The 17,524-nt window shown below is 39.8% G+C and overlaps 1 protein-coding gene across 1 annotated transcript in view; it reads left to right on the forward strand.

Annotated features, from left to right (window-relative positions):
* Positions 1-17,524, forward strand: part of FAT4 (FAT atypical cadherin 4) — a gene marked incomplete at its 5' end in the record, with an annotated part of 119,514 nt that overhangs the window by 65,689 nt on the left and 36,301 nt on the right. Inside the window, 3 exons of the mRNA XM_080929244.1 lie at positions 1,588-2,510; positions 3,287-3,461; positions 11,426-11,606. Of these exons, the coding sequence (XP_080785370.1) occupies positions 1,588-2,510; positions 3,287-3,461; positions 11,426-11,606 (1,279 nt within the window). The remainder of the gene's footprint in view (positions 1-1,587; positions 2,511-3,286; positions 3,462-11,425; positions 11,607-17,524) is intronic.

Below are 17,524 nucleotides of genomic sequence, written 5' to 3' on the forward strand. Positions count from 1 at the left end.
TCCTGATATAGTCAATTAAATTAAAAATTTTGTAACAAAGTAGGTGGAACTTTTTGTAAACTTGGGCAAGTGTAAGATATGGTAAAGCATTCAGCAGACATTGTCCAGTCTAGAGACTGATACTTTTATTCCTGCAGATGAATTGGTGTGTGGTCCCTGAGATTTAGTTGTTCATATTTTACCAGACTTTCAAGCCTCTAAGCTTATAACTTTGCTTCATGTATCCAAGGGTAGCCTTCAGTAAAGTGTTTCAATGAATGACCACAAGGCACATTTTATGTCTCTAAAGATTTGTGCATCAAAGTTCTCTTATATCAGTACAACAGTGCCAGACTTCTGAATGTGATTTCTTGGTATCAGCATGTGAGGAAAGGTTGAGAGAGAAATAGAGATAGAAAGATGGGGGGGGGGAGGGAGAAAGAAGAGAGAGGGGAGGTCACAGGGACAGACTACACTGAAGAAGGAAATTCTATTACTTGGGTAATTTGCCCCAGAGAGAACTAGAATATCAAAATTAGTAAAAGCAAACATGTAGTCAGGTGTTTTCAAACTAGAGAAATATCTTTCACAAGAAAACGTTAGCAAACTGTTTCAGGAGATTCTTAGCAAAGAGCAGACATTGTTTCTGGTAGGTAGGACTCAGAAAGCTTTGAGACCATTTGTTCTGAAGCAGGAAATAAGACCACTCACTGTTTTTGTTGCTTATCTACAAACTACCTTTCAATGAAGTTTTAAAATGTAATGGCGTGTATACCTTCCACACCATCTTCACTATAGTGATTTCTGCAATTAAAAAAATAAGTTGATAATTTGTTTTATTTAAAAGACGATGTACTTTTTTAGGGACAAAAGATATTATCTAAACATGAGCCACTGACAGCATGACCCATCTTCCGGCACCCTTTTATGTATACTTTTATTGCTGTTCCTTTAAGGACTATTTTTTCAAACATTTGAATGTGCATAAAACATGTGAGGAGCTATTTCCTTAAAGTACATTGCTTGGCCAGATGCATAATAGGAATTAAAAGTATTTATTAGTTCTGACAAGAAATGTAAAAGGAGACTTTAAGCATCCATGACTAATGTCCTACATCAGAACATTTTATTACCCTTCTCTGAAAACTGGTGTCGGCCTCAATAAATTACTGAAGTTATAAATGTTTAGCTAATAATATAGAGAGTGGCATTTGTAGTGTTGGGCCCCAGGGAGTTATGTGATAGAAACAATGAAAAGTTTAGAAAAATATCTGCTTTCTGAAACCCTTTCCTCCTCTTCACGCTGGCAATTTAACATTTCAACATTGCAGTAAATAACACAGCCTGGATGCATCATTTGTACACCAGATTGTAAATGCCTTTCAGATCAAAAGCTCAAAGGAGGCAAAGAGTTGTGTGTGCAGTATTTCTACGTGCATATAGCTATAAGTAAATCACCCACAATCACTTGGAGTGATTCATATGCCATAACTCAGGAACTCGTGAGAGTGGGTAATGTGTCAAATGCTCCACTCTGCAGCAGGACATTCTTGTGGCTTAAATTACCATCTTGTCTGTTCAATAAACATTTTCCTCTTTCACTTCTAGGTGTCAACTCTCAGCTGTCCTACAGCATCACTTCAGGTGACAGTCTTGGGCAGTTTGCAGTGGATACGTATGGAGTTCTCAAAACCCTCAAAACTTTAGACCGGGAAAGCCAGTCTTTCTACAACCTGGTCATTCAGGTCCATGACTTGCCTCAGCCTCCAGCCTCCAGGTTCACAAGCACAGCCCAAATCTCCATCATCTTGTTAGATGTCAATGATAACCCTCCCATGTTTCTTTCCCCCAAGCTGACGTACATTCCAGAAAACACACCCATTGATACGGTTGTCTTCAAGGCTCAAGCGACAGACCCAGACAGCGGCCCCAACAGCTATATTGAGTACACTCTCCTGAACCCTTCGGGAAACAAGTTCAGCATTGGGACCATTGATGGCGAGGTGCATCTTACTGGAGAGCTGGACAGAGAGGAAGTTTCCAATTACAGCCTGACAGTCGTGGCCACAGACAAAGGACAACCACCTCTGTCATCCTCTACTGAGGTTGTAGTTATGGTTCTTGACATCAATGATAACAGCCCTGTTTTTGCCCAGGCTATGTACCGAGTGCAGATTAAGGAGAACACACTCACTGGAACAGATATAATCCAAGTGTCTGCTGCAGACAATGATGAAGGCACCAACGGCCAGGTTCGCTATGGAATTGTGGGTGGAAACACACATGAAGAGTTCAGGATCGACTCAGTGACAGGGGCCATCACAGTGGCTAAGTCTTTGGATAGAGAGATGACCTCTGCTTACACTTTAACTGTCCAGGCCACGGATCGGGGCAGTAGCCCCAGAACAGATTCCTGCACGGTCACAGTCACTTTACTTGACATGAATGATTTCGTCCCTGTATTCGAGCTGTCTCCTTATTCTGTGAATGTTCCAGAAAATTTAGGGACCCTGCCCAGAACCATTCTTCAGGTCAGTATACTTAAACACAGGAGGGTGTATGGTACTGTTAAGACCTCAGACCAATCATGTCCTTCTTGAACAATGTTCAGGATCTCCTCTATCCTATCACTGTCAGGGAGAGATGAAAGCAGATATAGAAAGCCTTGAAAACCAAGGCTTACCAGCATCATGCCTGACACTTAAGTCCTTTGCATCTACTCATTTTGTACATATTTGTTCACTTGGATGTCTTCAAATTGTATTTTACTATGAGAATAATATCCACATGTAAGGTAATGTCAAAATTTGGAAGAATTCATTTAAAATATTATTCTACCTTCTTTCTTTACAAAAAAAAATCCCCACTGTGTATATTTTTGGGAAGCCTTTCACAAATTCTACACATTGGTTTATGCATAGATTTTTGAAGATATGTCTGCATAGTACATACTATTATTTGCTACTTTAATTACAACATTCTTAGACTTATGCATGAATGTTTAGCATACATGTGTGTACACACATGTTGCATGTGTGTACCATGTGTACCCAGTGCTCAAGGAGGTCAGAAAATTGCATCTGATTCCATAGAATGGGGATTACAATTGGTTACCACATAGGTGCAGGGGACTGAACTTGGGCCCTCTGCAAGAGCATCAAGTGCACTTATCCACTGAGCTGTGTCACCAGGCCTCTATACCCTTGCAGCACTGTATACACTCCTATCCCCTGTTGTCTTTCAGTTGGTCCACATGCTTTACATGTTAGGTGACTCACTGGAATCACATGACGACTCTCTCCTGTAGGTGGTGGCCAGAGATGATGATCAAGGACCAAATAGCCAGCTCTCATATGTTTTGCTCAGTGGAAATGAAGACAATGCCTTTGCCCTCACTGCCAGTGGTGAGCTTCGGGTGACCCAGAGTCTGGACCGGGAAGCAAGAGATCACTTTGTCCTGGTTGTCACAGCTGCTGATGCAGGTGTGTTCTTATTGCTTTGCTCAGTTGTGAGTCAGATCATCAGTAGAAAATACGTATAGTTTCATTTGTTACTGAATCACATGTTTATTGATGTTTACTAATGCTTGGAAAAGCCCCTAGTTTTCATCGCTAATGAGATTTCAGTGGTGAATGGCCATATTCTCCCCACTGAGGTGCAGCTTGTGCATAGAAAAATTTCCTTGCACTGAAAGTTACCTGAGCATCTATGAGTGTGGCCTTTTACTTTTGCACACTGAGTAAAAGTCTTTTATACTGTGAAAGATTTTCATATTAATATACCTTGTCAAAATTCTTGTTGAATGTAATGTTCCATGTAATCAAAGTGTTTCACTAGTGGGGGATTTTGAGATTATAGGTAATGGCTTATTGCAAAGACAGTTTTTCTCAGCTTTAGTTGACCACTATCCTCCCTTACACTGACCCTTTCTTCCTAACCTCTCTCCCTCTCTGGACCCTGTGAAGAAAAATAATATTCCTTCTATTTTTAGTGTGTACAAATTACTTTGTTACATTACATGGATGATTTAAAATCCAAAGGAAGAGGAACAGAGTGCAGCTCATCAGCCACATAAGTACAACTAAATCTACATCAATCTGGAACCTGCTCACTAAGTCCATGCCAGCATTCCTCGAAGCTCCCAGGCTCTAGGTGTATGCATGCTTCCAGGAAACCAAAGGAAATTGACTTTCAAAACCAGCCAAGGTGCCTGGTGAGATTGCATTCAGGAGAAACTGAAAGAGAGTTGGATTTTAGGCCCAAGGTTTGATTGCTAAAATATTTCAGCCTCAGCTGTCATCACCCATTATAGCTGGAAGCGTGTGGTCAACCCCAGATGCTCACAAACACAAATATGGTTTGTGGAAAGGAAGTGGCAAGATTGGAAACTGGACCAAGTCCCCCGAGGCTTCTGTCTCCATAAAACTTGAGGCAATAGGAGGGCGTCCCAGTGGTGGTATGTATTCAGTGGGGTGGAGGAGGAAAGGAGGATTTAGAGGTGCAATATAGGGGGATATTTGATGGGCAGGGCACAACACACAGAGGGTCCTGGCAGGGAACTTGGACTTTGGAGCATTGCAAGTCAAGAGGCATGGCAGGAAAAGACCTTCCCGCTTTACCTAGATTGCACTTCCCTCCAAGGAATCCTAAGGATTAATTAAATCAGCGGGCTTGGCAGGAAAAGAGGTAATGTCGGGTAGGTAAAGGATTTTTTAAAGAATAGCCACCTGTGTTAATCATTACAAAGTTTTATAGAGGCCAGCTTTTCAGCACTGGACTTTTTGTTGCTATCTTTATTATCCCCCGTTAGAGTGGGAACATTTAATATGCTACTGGGTGTCTCATATACATTGGATGGCAATGTCAGATTGAAGATGCCCTCAGCACTCAGAGTATTCTAAGACTTTCTGTTTAGGAAAGAAGGGTTTGGTTTGGAGAAAATATTCACTCCCAAGTCACTTGCTAGATAATCAGCTAGATCACAGCCAGCACAGAGAGAGAACTTTGAATTCAAGTCAATCTTGTTTGAATTCTGGTTTCTCCATTTTCTGGGTGGATTGGATCATCTTTATCTACGTTAGCATCTTCTGGGAAATGGTGTAATGATGTCTTAGTTTTGATTCGATGGCTGTGATAACAAGTAAGGGAAAAGGGTTTGTGCATCTCACAATACCAGGTGACAAGCCCTCACTATGCAGAGGTCAGGGTGATTGGAAGTCTACCCTGTTTATGTCACATTCACAGTCCAGAGCAGAGGTCTGAATGTGAACACTCAGCCTTCAATCTCATCTTTCTCCAGTTCAGGGATGAGCTTACAAAATGGTGTGGTCAAGAGACATTCCAGATGAATCTTTCTCAACAGTCATTCATGGTCTGTTGCTTTTCATCTAAGGGTGTGGCCTTATGAGATGTGTCCCACTCATGTTATAATATTGATTGGTGTCAATATACATGTGTTGTTTAAATAATTTAGATAGAATCAAATTATTGAGTCTGATAATATTCTCCTTAAGAGCCATAGAGTAACAAAACCTCCAGTGGTAGGCACGAGAAACTTTCTTTTCAGCTGTTAGTAAGAAAGTCTAAGGAATACCTATACTCAAACAATATGGGCTTCTCCTCTTGCCCTTGGAGTTGACAGTAAGACCCCCAATATCCTTGATATTATCAGTAATTCCATGTTCATTGTAATGAACTGTAACAAATATTGGTAGTATCAGGTTTCACAATCTACAATTAATCCTCTTTCTAGGCTTGAGATTTCTGGAAAGGGACTTAAAGTTCACCTTGGCCATCATGATTAGCAAAGCAGTAGGTGATATGATAACATGCAGAAAAGTATGAAGGACCTGAGATATCAGATAACATGTTATCAAATTGGTAATGTTCAAAGATCAAGGAAATGTCATAGTGCTCTTCAAAACAATGTTTGACAGTTTTATTCCAAATCTTCAAATCACCTTTGTTCTACCCTCCTGAAACTCTTACCTTGCTGGCAGCCCAGAACTGACTAGCTTTGACAATATGCTAAAAACTGATGCCAGAGCATATTAGCCCTAATCTGACTTATTTCCTACTAAACTCCAGAATGCCAGCCTCACTGTATTTTAGTTAGTGACTGTGTGCATAGCAGTGCACAGAGATGCCTCATGTCCTGTGCTCATGGTAATCTGAATTCATCCTATCAATTTGGGTGAAAAACTAAAGCACAACAGGGCATATAAAATTTCAGCTCAGCTTCCTAACATCATTAAAATGCGGACCACACTGTAGCTTAGTCAAACACAACAGCCTGTTTGTCTTCAGTCAAAGATATGGCCACCTTACCAGCTTTATGTGTTGATTGTTGACATATGTATCATGTGTTATTGCTTACATTTTTTTTCTTTATGAGTATGTACTGTAACAGGGTAGAGGCCTTTCTGAACCTATGCTGTCTCCATCATTAATGAATGAATGCCATTCTGGTTCTCCAGGGAGAGGAGATCATGTTGACCCAGCTAATATCCTTCTCAGGGTTACATGCCCAGTTTCTAAGTAAGCTCTCTTGCAAAGGTTTACAAATAGTGTCATCACAGTATAGAGAGTAGAATGTCTTGGATACAGTAACCAGCATACTATACTTAAAAGTTCACTATGGGATGTTTATTTATAAAATGTAAAGTCTACCCTGGAAATATATAGACCCTTAGTGTTCAGCCTAGAATTAGAAACATCTCCCATGCTCTAGCCACAGTCCTTTGGACACATTGCCTGTAACTTGTTAGTAATATTAATGCTATTACATAATTTGTATTGCACAAAATAGGTAAGAGTCTGGATTATTAGCTATTGATATTAAGTCTCATGTTTGATAGACATGACTCAAGCTTTGTAGGGCCACAGTAAATAGTTGTGACTCTGACACCCCCCATCAGTGTTTGCACAGCTGGAGAGTGAAAAATCTTTCCATTCTTTATCCAGCTTCCTCTGTATATTGAGTTTGTTAACAAGTAGACTCAGGTTCTTCAAAGTTCATAACTGTTCTGAGTAGATCTTCAGGTTTTCCTCTCCACTGTAACTCCTCTGCTCATGTAAAGGCAAGGGTGTAAGTCTCTTCACTGCTTGTCTTTTTCTCTGCATGCAGTGTTATTCAAAAGTCAGTAGATGGACCTTTGTATTAGTCAGGGTTCTCTCGACTCACAGAATTTATGGGACGTCTCTATATATTAAAGGAAATTATTAGAATGACTTACAGTCTACAGTCCAACAAACCCAACAATGGGAAGCTATGAATGGAAAGTCCAAGAATCTAGTAGTTGCTCAGTTCCTCAAGAGTGTTTCATCTGGTCTTCTGTATAAGCTGGAATCCTAATGAAGTAGGTTTCATAAGGTATGCTGGCACGGAATTGGAAGCAGGAGAAGAAGGATGAGGAGGAGAAGGAAGGAAGGAAGGAAGTAAAGAAGGAAGGAAGTAAAGAAGGAAGGAGGAGAAGGAGGAGGAGGAGAAAGAGATAGGTGGAGGAGGAGGAGGAGGATGAGGAAGAGATGGTGGACGAGGAGGAGGAGGAGGAGGAGGAGGAAGAGATGGTGGAGGAGGAGGATGAGGAGAAGGAGGAGGAGGAGGAGAAGAAGAAGAAGAAGAAGAAGAAGAAGAAGAAGAAGAAGAGGAAGAAGAAGAAGAAGAAGAAGAAGAAGAAGAAGAAGAAGAAGAAGAAGAAGAAGAAGAAGAAGAAGAAGAAGAAGAAGAAGAAAGCAGCAACAACAACATATTGTCCTTCATCAGCAGAGATTATGGCCCAGATTAAAGGTGTAAAGATTTGGAACTTGCTCTTTCTCAGGCTCGCCGTGAACTTGAGAGATCTGCTTGCCACTGAAGGATATTAAAGACAACAATGGAATACAATGACTTGATTTATAATCTTATAGGTTGTGATAGCTTTTCCTGGTTGACAGTTTCCCTACCTGGGATTAAAGGAGTGTAATGGCTTGCCTGGGTCTAAGCATTTTACAATCTGGGTGAAAAGTGTGTGTCATTTCATATTAGGATCTGGGTTAGAAGCCTGTTTTTTTCCAGCCGCAAGAACCAGATCACAGGTGTGCCCTCTATTTATGGATTGTAGTTCATTCCAGATGTAGTCATGTTGCCATCACAACCTTTAAGATCATAAATTGGATTATCGCATCTCACTACTGTATTAAAAATGCTCCAGTGGTTACACTTGATCATGTGGCAAGCTTTTCAGGCACTTCTGACCCATGTGACCTCCTAAAGCACTTCCCAGCTCTTTACCCTGAGCTATCATGGCACAGGAACTCCTGCATCCTCTCTGTCTCTTTTCTCAACTTTCTCTGTGTCTTATGTTATAATCTTGGTCTTTAGATAGAGTCTCACATAGCCTAGGCTGGCTTAGAATGTGCTGAGTACTCAAGATGACCTTGAACCTCTATTACTAGTATTGGGATTATAGACTTGTACAACAAGGCTTAGTCTATAAGGTGCTAAGAACTGAATCTGGGGCTTAGTGTATTCCAGGTAATTATTTTGTACTTATCTATAGAATCAAATAAATTAGCAGCACAAAATCTGAGGGAGTAAGGGAGAATGACAGGGCAGAGAGGTAAGTATCATCAAAATATTTTGTATGAAAATTTAAATATTTGATAAAATATTGTTTTAAAATCTAAAAACAAAAATTTTAGGGCAGATGATCAAGAATTAGTTTAGACATGCTTTATTTGAGATATAATAAGAAATACTTTTATATAAGCAAAATATAAACTATTATTTTTAGGGAAGGCATTTAGATAGGCACACCACTTAGGGAATGATGGCAGGCTTATGAAAAGAAATCAAAGGTCATCATTTGCTCTCAGAATATCTAGTTAGTTATTTAATACTTTTCAAAGCTAGTGACTTTAAAGTGAAAGTCCAAACTCCAGCTGATGATTAGAGTCAAGGCCCTCAGTTGAGGTCTTTAGCTGCTGAGTTCATGAGTGGGCACCACGAGGTGGAGTTCTTCACCGAGCCTCTTTGTTTCCAGCTATTGGCTTTGCCCACTATGTTCTCTTTTTCAGAGCATTCATAAGTTTCTTCTTTAGGGATTGACATTTTCATTAAAAAATAACTACTCAGGAATTAAGAAAAATATTTATGACTCTACATCCTTAAAGTAGGAGGCTATTTGTAAATATAGCCTCATCATATCAAGAAATGCACATTCAAGGGTTTCATACAGTACTTGGCATGTTTGTAATATGCTAACATGACATGACATACATGTGGAACTTCACACACATGTGTAGATAGGTTGTGACTGCATTTAATAAGAGGATGAAATTAATATTAGCATGAATAAAATGACTCATTCCTTATCTGTTTGTTGGTTTAGTCAGAAAGTTCTAGAATGACTGTGAGCCCAGATAATTAACAGGTCTGTGGGGAAAGGTTAGTTATCAGCTTTCATAATAAAAGTCATTTATCATTTGGTTGAAAGACAAAATGGCTGTGCTCTGAGGCAGGGTGGGAATTGTGCTTTTAATGGAGGGTAACATGGTGTGTTTCCCTTAACCTGGAAAACAAAAAGAACCATCTTCCTGGTGAGGATATGAAAGCATTTTGAATGAATACTGTCCACCCCATTGCTTAGTTGGAGGAGGATCATTGGCTCACAAGTGAATCTGTGATAAAGAAGAGGCTAGAGTGGTATGTAGGACTATACACATGTGAAGGGAGTCTTATTGACCATTTCAGAAAGGTTGTGTTTTGTTGATACAATTATGCCAGAGAAGAAATTGCCCTGTGAGTTATAGTGAAGATTTTTCATGATAAAAATTATATCCATGAGCCAATACGTGATACAGTGGTGAACTTTTCTTTAGTTATCAAAAATCAGTGAAGTTTTCTTGTACATTTGGGTCCAAGGTGACTGTTTATTTCCAAAGAAAATATCTTTCATCTTAGCCTGTAATTTAGTAATTCATACTTTACTGCTTTTAATAAGTTTAAATGTTAATTTCAAGATTTTTAAAATTTTCTTTATTTTCTAATGAGGTTTTTCTTCCTAGCTCTTAGTGACATAAATATCTAAATATTGCAGTGAGGAAAACCTTTCCCAAGTTACAAACCTTCCCACAGTGTCACAGGTAAACATTATGCAGAGCAGATCTAGACTTGATTCCTGCATTCTGTTAGTCTGGCACTTGGCATTTCTACTGAGTGGCATGGCAGGTGGAGTTCAGTATGTAGAGACAGTCACAAAATCAGTAACAGGTCATAAAACAGTATTAGATATATAAATAATTAAGTAACAAAGCTCAGTCACATTTAAAATGGCTCATGTTGATTTCCACACATAAAATTAAAGAAACTTAACAGACTACACATGTACCTTCCATGTCACAAAGGCAAGTAACAGTTTCATCTGAGAAAGCCGATGAGGCTGATAATAGAGAGTAAGGATGCTGAAGTTTGACCTTAGATTAGTAAATGGAGGAAAGGCTTTTGAAAGAATTGATAACTCCTTACCTTGTCCATAGTCTGAATTGAAAAAGGAAGACAGAAGACCCCATTCTTTATATTTTGAGTACCAGAAAAATTAAAACCAACATCTGCTTCATGTAATATGTTTTGGAATGAGAATTTCCTATATTAAATATGCCACTGTAACTCTGGTGTTAATAATTTGATAATAATATTGGGGCTGGAGAGTTGGGTCAGTGGTTACAGCATATAACAGTGATCTTGGGCTGGAGAACTCAGTGGCATAATGTTTTTCCAAAGCCCTGATTTGCATTCCAAGATCCTGCGTCAGAAGGATTACAACAACTTGTAATTCCAGCGCAAGAAAATCTGATCCACTCTGTTTTCTGCATACAACTATACTCATGTGCACACTATCCCCAAAGAAGCCAGTAGTATGTATGTAATTATTTATATACATCTGTATGTAAGTATATGTGTATATACATACATACAAGATCAAGATAAACAAGTATTTATTACACAGAAAAGTGGCCTAAATAATTGAGGAGTCTTATGGATATTCAGGTTGGACTGCTGATGGTCTTAGGCATTATGTAGTTTGTAGACCTGCAAAGTCAGTGGCTGGATCATTCCTGTTGGCTGTTTCAAGCCTGACATGCACTATTATAGTGTAATTTTAGATACATTATGGGTAGTGTGTCTTCTGGGGTGTTGTTTCCTGCTTTGGTGAGTCTGTACTTTTGAAATGTAACAGAAGTATGCCAATGTGTCTTTGTGGAGAGTCATGAATTGGCAGTTCAGACATTAAGTCACCAATGGGAAAAATGAAAACTCTGTTGCATTTTTTCTTGCAACAGAATTAAAAGCATCATGTCTTATGTGATTAGAAATTATCCACAATTCTATCTACAGCTGAGAATTATGAGATGTGTGGTTGTAGCCATCTATAAACATTAAAGTTTTATCTTCTTTTCTTCCCAGGATCCCCAGCCTTGACAGGAACAGGTACAATCAACATCATTGTAGATGATATCAATGACAATGTCCCCACTTTCGCCAGTAACATGTACTTTACTGCAATTCCTGAGGACGCCCCAACGGGGACAGATGTACTGTTGGTGAATGCCTCGGACACAGATGCTGCGGCAAATGCTGTCATCAGGTCTGCATACTTAACCCTATAGCATATTCCTCACCAGCTCTGGTCTTTACCAGAACATGCTATCTAACTTCAGCGGGGATTCCACATTAATACTCCGTGCTGCTCTTGTGAAACTTTGCCAAGCAACTCTCCTGCAATTGAGCATTAGACAGTGGCATGTTTGCTCTCTTCATAAGCCCATGCATATTAATCTGTTTCTCTCTTTCATCATTTTCAGGGTTCTTTGAGGGCACAACTGTCTTATTTATTTATTTATTTATAACATTTGTTGCTAATTCCTTTTTTTTTCATCCTGTGTTCATCATGGCAGTGGGAGGTTCTGCACTATGAAGTTCACTCACATTAGCCAGTGATATGTAACTGGGATTAGGGGTGCTCAGAAAGGTGCATCATGGCATCACATGCAGGTACTTGAGTAGGGTAAGATGGTGGAGATTAGGCTCAATTCTGCCCCCCTTCCCCTCACAGAGATCCATAACTTGTCACTGAGCTACCTAATGGAGTGACTTTCAACATGATGACACTGAGTTTCAGAGCTTTAGATGAGAGTTGCTTGTTTTAGTCAAGGTTAGGCTTAGATATGCCATGTGTCACTTCTAGAATGTTCTAGGGTTAAAGTAGCTTTACCAGTCAGATAAATAGACCCCAGGCTTGAAGGAAGGAACCTCAAAAACTTTATAACCAAGCAATAGCTCCAACATTAACATGTTTTCTTCAACTAGAAGTTTCTTTATGTCAATCCTGTAACAGAGAACAGTGGTTTGGATACTTGTTCAAAGAGCTGCAGAACTTGCAATGTCTAACTTTTAACTAATATAGTTCCATTCTCTTCTCAGCTTGTTATAAATGGAAAAGAAAAAATTTCCCTGTTTTCAAGAGATAACCCTTGAAGACACATTTCTGCAATTGTATGTGGGTTGTGTGAGTTAGGCAGATAAGAAGACAGTAGGTCAGAAGACAGAATCCAAAAATGTCTGAGATGTTGTCATAAAAAGATGGCATCAATAATGCATTACTAATCCAGTGATGGCAACACATGCTTTATAATGAAATGGACTCACTAATTATTTTTGTTATTTGTCATTTATTTTTGTTATTTGCTATTGATTTCTCATGAACAAAGGTGTATTGGAAAGCTGGTTTCTTTCTGCTGGCAGGGATCAGGGAGCTTGAGGCCCAGAGCCATTCCCGTTTAGCCAACACTGAGTTGTTGGTCAAGTCCTTGTTAGATAAGACAAGCGCTCTGTCTGCTTCCATTGAACTTTCATCCTTTGCCAGATAGTCAGTGACATGCAATGGAGTAAGTTTGTCTTACATGTGGTTGTCCTCTTGAATACAAAAGAAAATGACCTAATTTGGGGGATGTGGGGGGATGATGGCCATGTTCATCCTTATTTTTACTGCTTGGAAAATGTTTCAAAAGGAAAGACTGACTCTGGCCACAGTTGCCAAGGATTTAGCCTGGATCCAGGACCCTGGGCCTGGCACAACGGAGATTAGCATGGCTGTAGAAGCATGTTGTAAAGAGAGCTGCTCACTTGATGGTATCCAGGAAGCAGGCGGAAGTTACAAGAAGGACAAGTGCCAACATAAACCCTTCTAATGCATGCTTCAGTGACCCACTTCTACTTAGCAGACCTTGCAGCCTACTGCTTTAACATCCAGTAGTCTATTCATATGTTATGTTCGGGTCAGAGCCTTAATGATCTCTAAAGACACTCTTGCAGACACATCTAGAGGTATCCTTTCCCAACCTCCTGACTTTGTCCCCAAACAAGTTTCAGCATTGATTGGCATGGTTTGTGAGGCTGTAACAAAAGATTTCAGAGTAGAGATCATACAATTTGCTTTGATGTGTTGCATGTAATAGTAGATGCTGGGAAGGGCTAAGGTGAAAAGAAGGAGGGGACAGTTTCTATGGTGACTGCAGATGCTGTATCCTCTGGAGGGGATAATGCTGCACCATCACAGAAGAGGAGAGCAGATTCAGATGGACATATCCCGGAAGCCCCTGTGGATTTGAGGGGCCTCACCAAGAACTTAGCAGGTGTCCTCCCTCAGGTGTTGTCAGAATGTTAGAAGAACCAAGCAGAGGGCCAGATATGAATGTGGCATGCCAAAATCAGCATGGAGAAGAGGCTGGCAAGCTAGAGGACAGTTCTTAAAACAATCTGAGACTTTTTGGGTTATGGTATAAAATTATGATGTTGAAAATTCGCCTGCATATTGGTAACTGTTGGCATGTTTTAAAGTGGAAGTGCAAAGGCAGACTTTGTGCATTCAGATTGAATGAAGGAGGTAAGGCTTAAGACTCTTATGTGGAGACCACATAGGCATTACCTCATATAGAGATTCAACCATATGGCAGGGTGGTCTGTGCTTAGCTGGTGCAAAGACAAGCGAGAGACTAAATAAAAGGCACGTGATTGATCCCAGAAGTGGTACCCAATTGAAGCACAGAATGAATGTCATCTGTTAGTTAATTGTTTTCCTTGAACAGCTGGACAGACCATGGTATTGTTGCCAAGGTGCAGAAACCGGAGGAGGAACAGTGTTAGAGCAAATCGAGAGTTTTTCACTCATTTATCGTGTGCGTGTGCCTGCACGTGCCTCCACGTGCACTCCTCCAGTACTATCAGTTACATTGTGACAATTCTTGAAAGACTTAAACCCTCTGTTCAGCTGAGGCTCAGTAGTTTTTCTGATGGAGCTTTTAAGAGAGATCAATCCTAGAGCTTAGTGTTGGAGAAGAAACCCTCTCCAAAATGAGCATGTAGCACGTTATTTTCGAAACCGGGTTCCTTCAGACACTGACACACAAGGTTGAGTTTCCCTCAATCTCTTATTCCCACGAGTCTTCCAATCTGATTCTTTTCATTGTGTTACTAAAATGTGTGTGTTACTAGGACACCACGGAAACCTGAAGTTCCGTAACATTCAGTCTTTTTCTTCTACTTCATGCATCCCTAGTCCCTCTCGTTTTCTCTCTTCTCTGACAAGTTGTCTTCTCAATAACTCTGTTAGTCTCAATCACCATTGTCCTCCGGCCACATATAGTTAGCTGTCTGAATTTCATCCTTCCTATAAAGCAGCTAAATATTGTCTACAGCATTTTTTTTCTCTCTCTCTCTCTCTCACACACACACACATACACACACACACAAACACAAAGAGACAGAGACAGAGAGAAATAGAGAGACACAGAGAGACAGAGAGGATGCAGGAATAGATGTCTGCCAGTGCTTTGTCTGTGTCTCACTATGTCTGAACTGTCCCTGTGATTATGCCACTTCACCCCAGCTCCCACGGGAGTGAGTCAGGTGACTCTCCAGCATCTTGCTATGCCTGATATTTCTGTTTGCAGTCAGAGAACTCCATGTGCTCAGTGCTCCTGACCTTTCTTGTGTTGCTCCTTTGCTCTGTGTATTTAACAAAATACAATGGTGCTCTGTAATTGTGTCCACATCTTCTGGCTGAGGTTGCTCTTTACCGACTCCCAATTGATCCCAATTGATCCAGGATCACATTTTAATGTTCCCACTGCTGCCTCTCTTTTCAAAGCTCCAGTTCAGACTCAAGTTACTTATGCCTGAACTACTGTCATGAACATTGTCTTCACTGACATTTTGACACGATTCTACTCTGCCCTGTAGAAAGGAATTCAGAGAAGGCAGACCCTCAGTCAGTGACACAATGGGCAGTGGCCAGAAACGAAGCTTGGGTGTCTGCTAGTCTGGCCTTTCTTAACAGTCTCTCGGTATTTCCTATTTCTTATTACCCAGTCTCTAGATTTCAAGCACCCAATAAATGGGCTCAGCACTTCCCAGGTTTATTGTGTTCCCCCAAAAGCCAAGCTTTCAGCACCATAAAATTATTTTCTGGCCCAGTGAAAGGATCAGGACTTTACCAAGCCATACAGCCATGCTCACACCCAACTGTGGCTCACTCCAAAACTTAGCATATGGACACCCAAAGATCAAATATTGTTCACTGCTACTCTTATAGCCTGACCTCTGAGCCATGCCAAACCAATCTGGAAAAGAAATCCTCTCTGGGGTATCATACACAAGTTTCTAAAGGTATCTTGTTGAGGCTGTAAATACTATTAGACCCTTTATGAAAAAGGTTACCTGGGACTCAGCCTTTTTTTTTTTTTCCATCGACAACAATATTCTATTATCAGTTTAGCTTCTTCTGTCCTTCCTTCCTTCTTTCCTTTCTGTCTTTTTTTTCCCTCCTGTCTTTCCTCTTTCTCTTTTTCTCACATGGTCTCACTAGGTATCTCTGGCAAGCCTGAAACTTTTTATGTACTCCAGGTTGGCTTCAAACTCACACGCAACTCCATGCTTAACCACAGGTAATGCATTTCTTATCTTCACTATAGAACTTCACTTGAATTTTTCTATCTTAATATCAAAGAGCATGTTGAAGCCACCAGGGTTGAGGCCTCCTTCTAGATAAGCAGTTTGAAGCTTGTGAGTTCCCTTGTACACAGATTTTTCCTTTGGATTCAGATGTGTCACCTACAAAAAGTCTAAGGCTACAACTGAATGGTGAAAATTGCTCTACATATCAAGGAAATGAAGGCCCAGAAGCCTAAGACCAACCACACTGATGAGACCCCAACTGAACCTCAAATAAACAAGGTGTTAAAATCCTGCCACAGGCTGTACATAGTGATCTATTTAGAGACAGGCTTGTGTTCCTTCCCACTCTTCTCTACTAAGAAACATACGTTAACAAGTGATAGTTGCTGCCATTCTTCATAGCTAAGACAAACTTTGTATGACCTCAGAATTTAATAAAGCTCCTAACAGGAATCATCTTAATATGGGAGCTAATTTTTATAAAAATTCTTAAATATATTACCTATTTTTGAACAATCCTACAGACAGCATTATGTCCAATGACATGAAATAAATAATCTGTGTTTTACTTTGAAGGTTTTCTTTGTCATTTAGTTAAGCCTGGAGCAGGTGTTATCTGAGACATTATCTGTCTTTCCCCCTTTGCTCCTATTCTCCACCATGCAGAAAACAGCCAAATTCAGTTTTTTTTTAAATTTTTGTGGCTTGTATATGGGAGAAAATGGTTGGCTCTTGATCTTTGTTGTTGTCAAGATACTAAAGAATCTTCATAGCAGAACAAATTGCATCTTTTTCCTGATAAATTATTGGAAATGTCTGTAGCTCTTGACACCAACCAAAATTTTAGAGTAGACATCATATGCCCCTCATGAACCCATTCTCCATAAACTGTCAGAAAGTCGAGTTCATTTGAGCATTTTACAAGCCTTGGCTTCATAACTTTTAGTCTTTTGTCCTAACATGCTTGACATTTTTACTTGAATAAAGAGAAAAAGATTTCACCTGTAAAGTGGATGACATTTGTATCTTACCATAAGGCTCTTCAACTCCAAGAAATACAGTACAATTTATTCTGATTTAGGTTTCATTCTAGCATATATGTATGCCCCAAAGGTGAAAGCTTGAACAATACCACCTACTTTATACATCCTTAAGTCACTTCTTAACCAAATAGTCCTGATATATTATATTTCTGATTCAGTTTTGTAGGACCATTGGTTACTTATTTATTTATTTGGTAAATATGAACTCTAAAGTCTATCACATACATAAAATACTTTAGAAAGGCTGACATTTGTCTTCAGCTGTAGGCACATAAGGGACTATGTACATTGCTGTTGTGATTTGATGTGTGTGGGTTCCACCATACAGTTTCTATTAGACATACCCCATTGCTCACATGACCAAACTAAGACACACATCTGACTCTAAGGAGGACATCTTGTTTAAAGAGGAAGGCTTTTAAAAGTATTCTACTATTCCTGCTCTTCGATTTGTGGACTGCAGACTGTTCTGTCATCCATCTGGTCAACCTGCTTCTCTGACCATCAT

Source organism: Micromys minutus (genome assembly GCF_963924665.1).
Source record: "Micromys minutus genome assembly, chromosome: 15".
Lineage (NCBI taxonomy): Eukaryota > Metazoa > Chordata > Mammalia > Rodentia > Muridae > Micromys > Micromys minutus.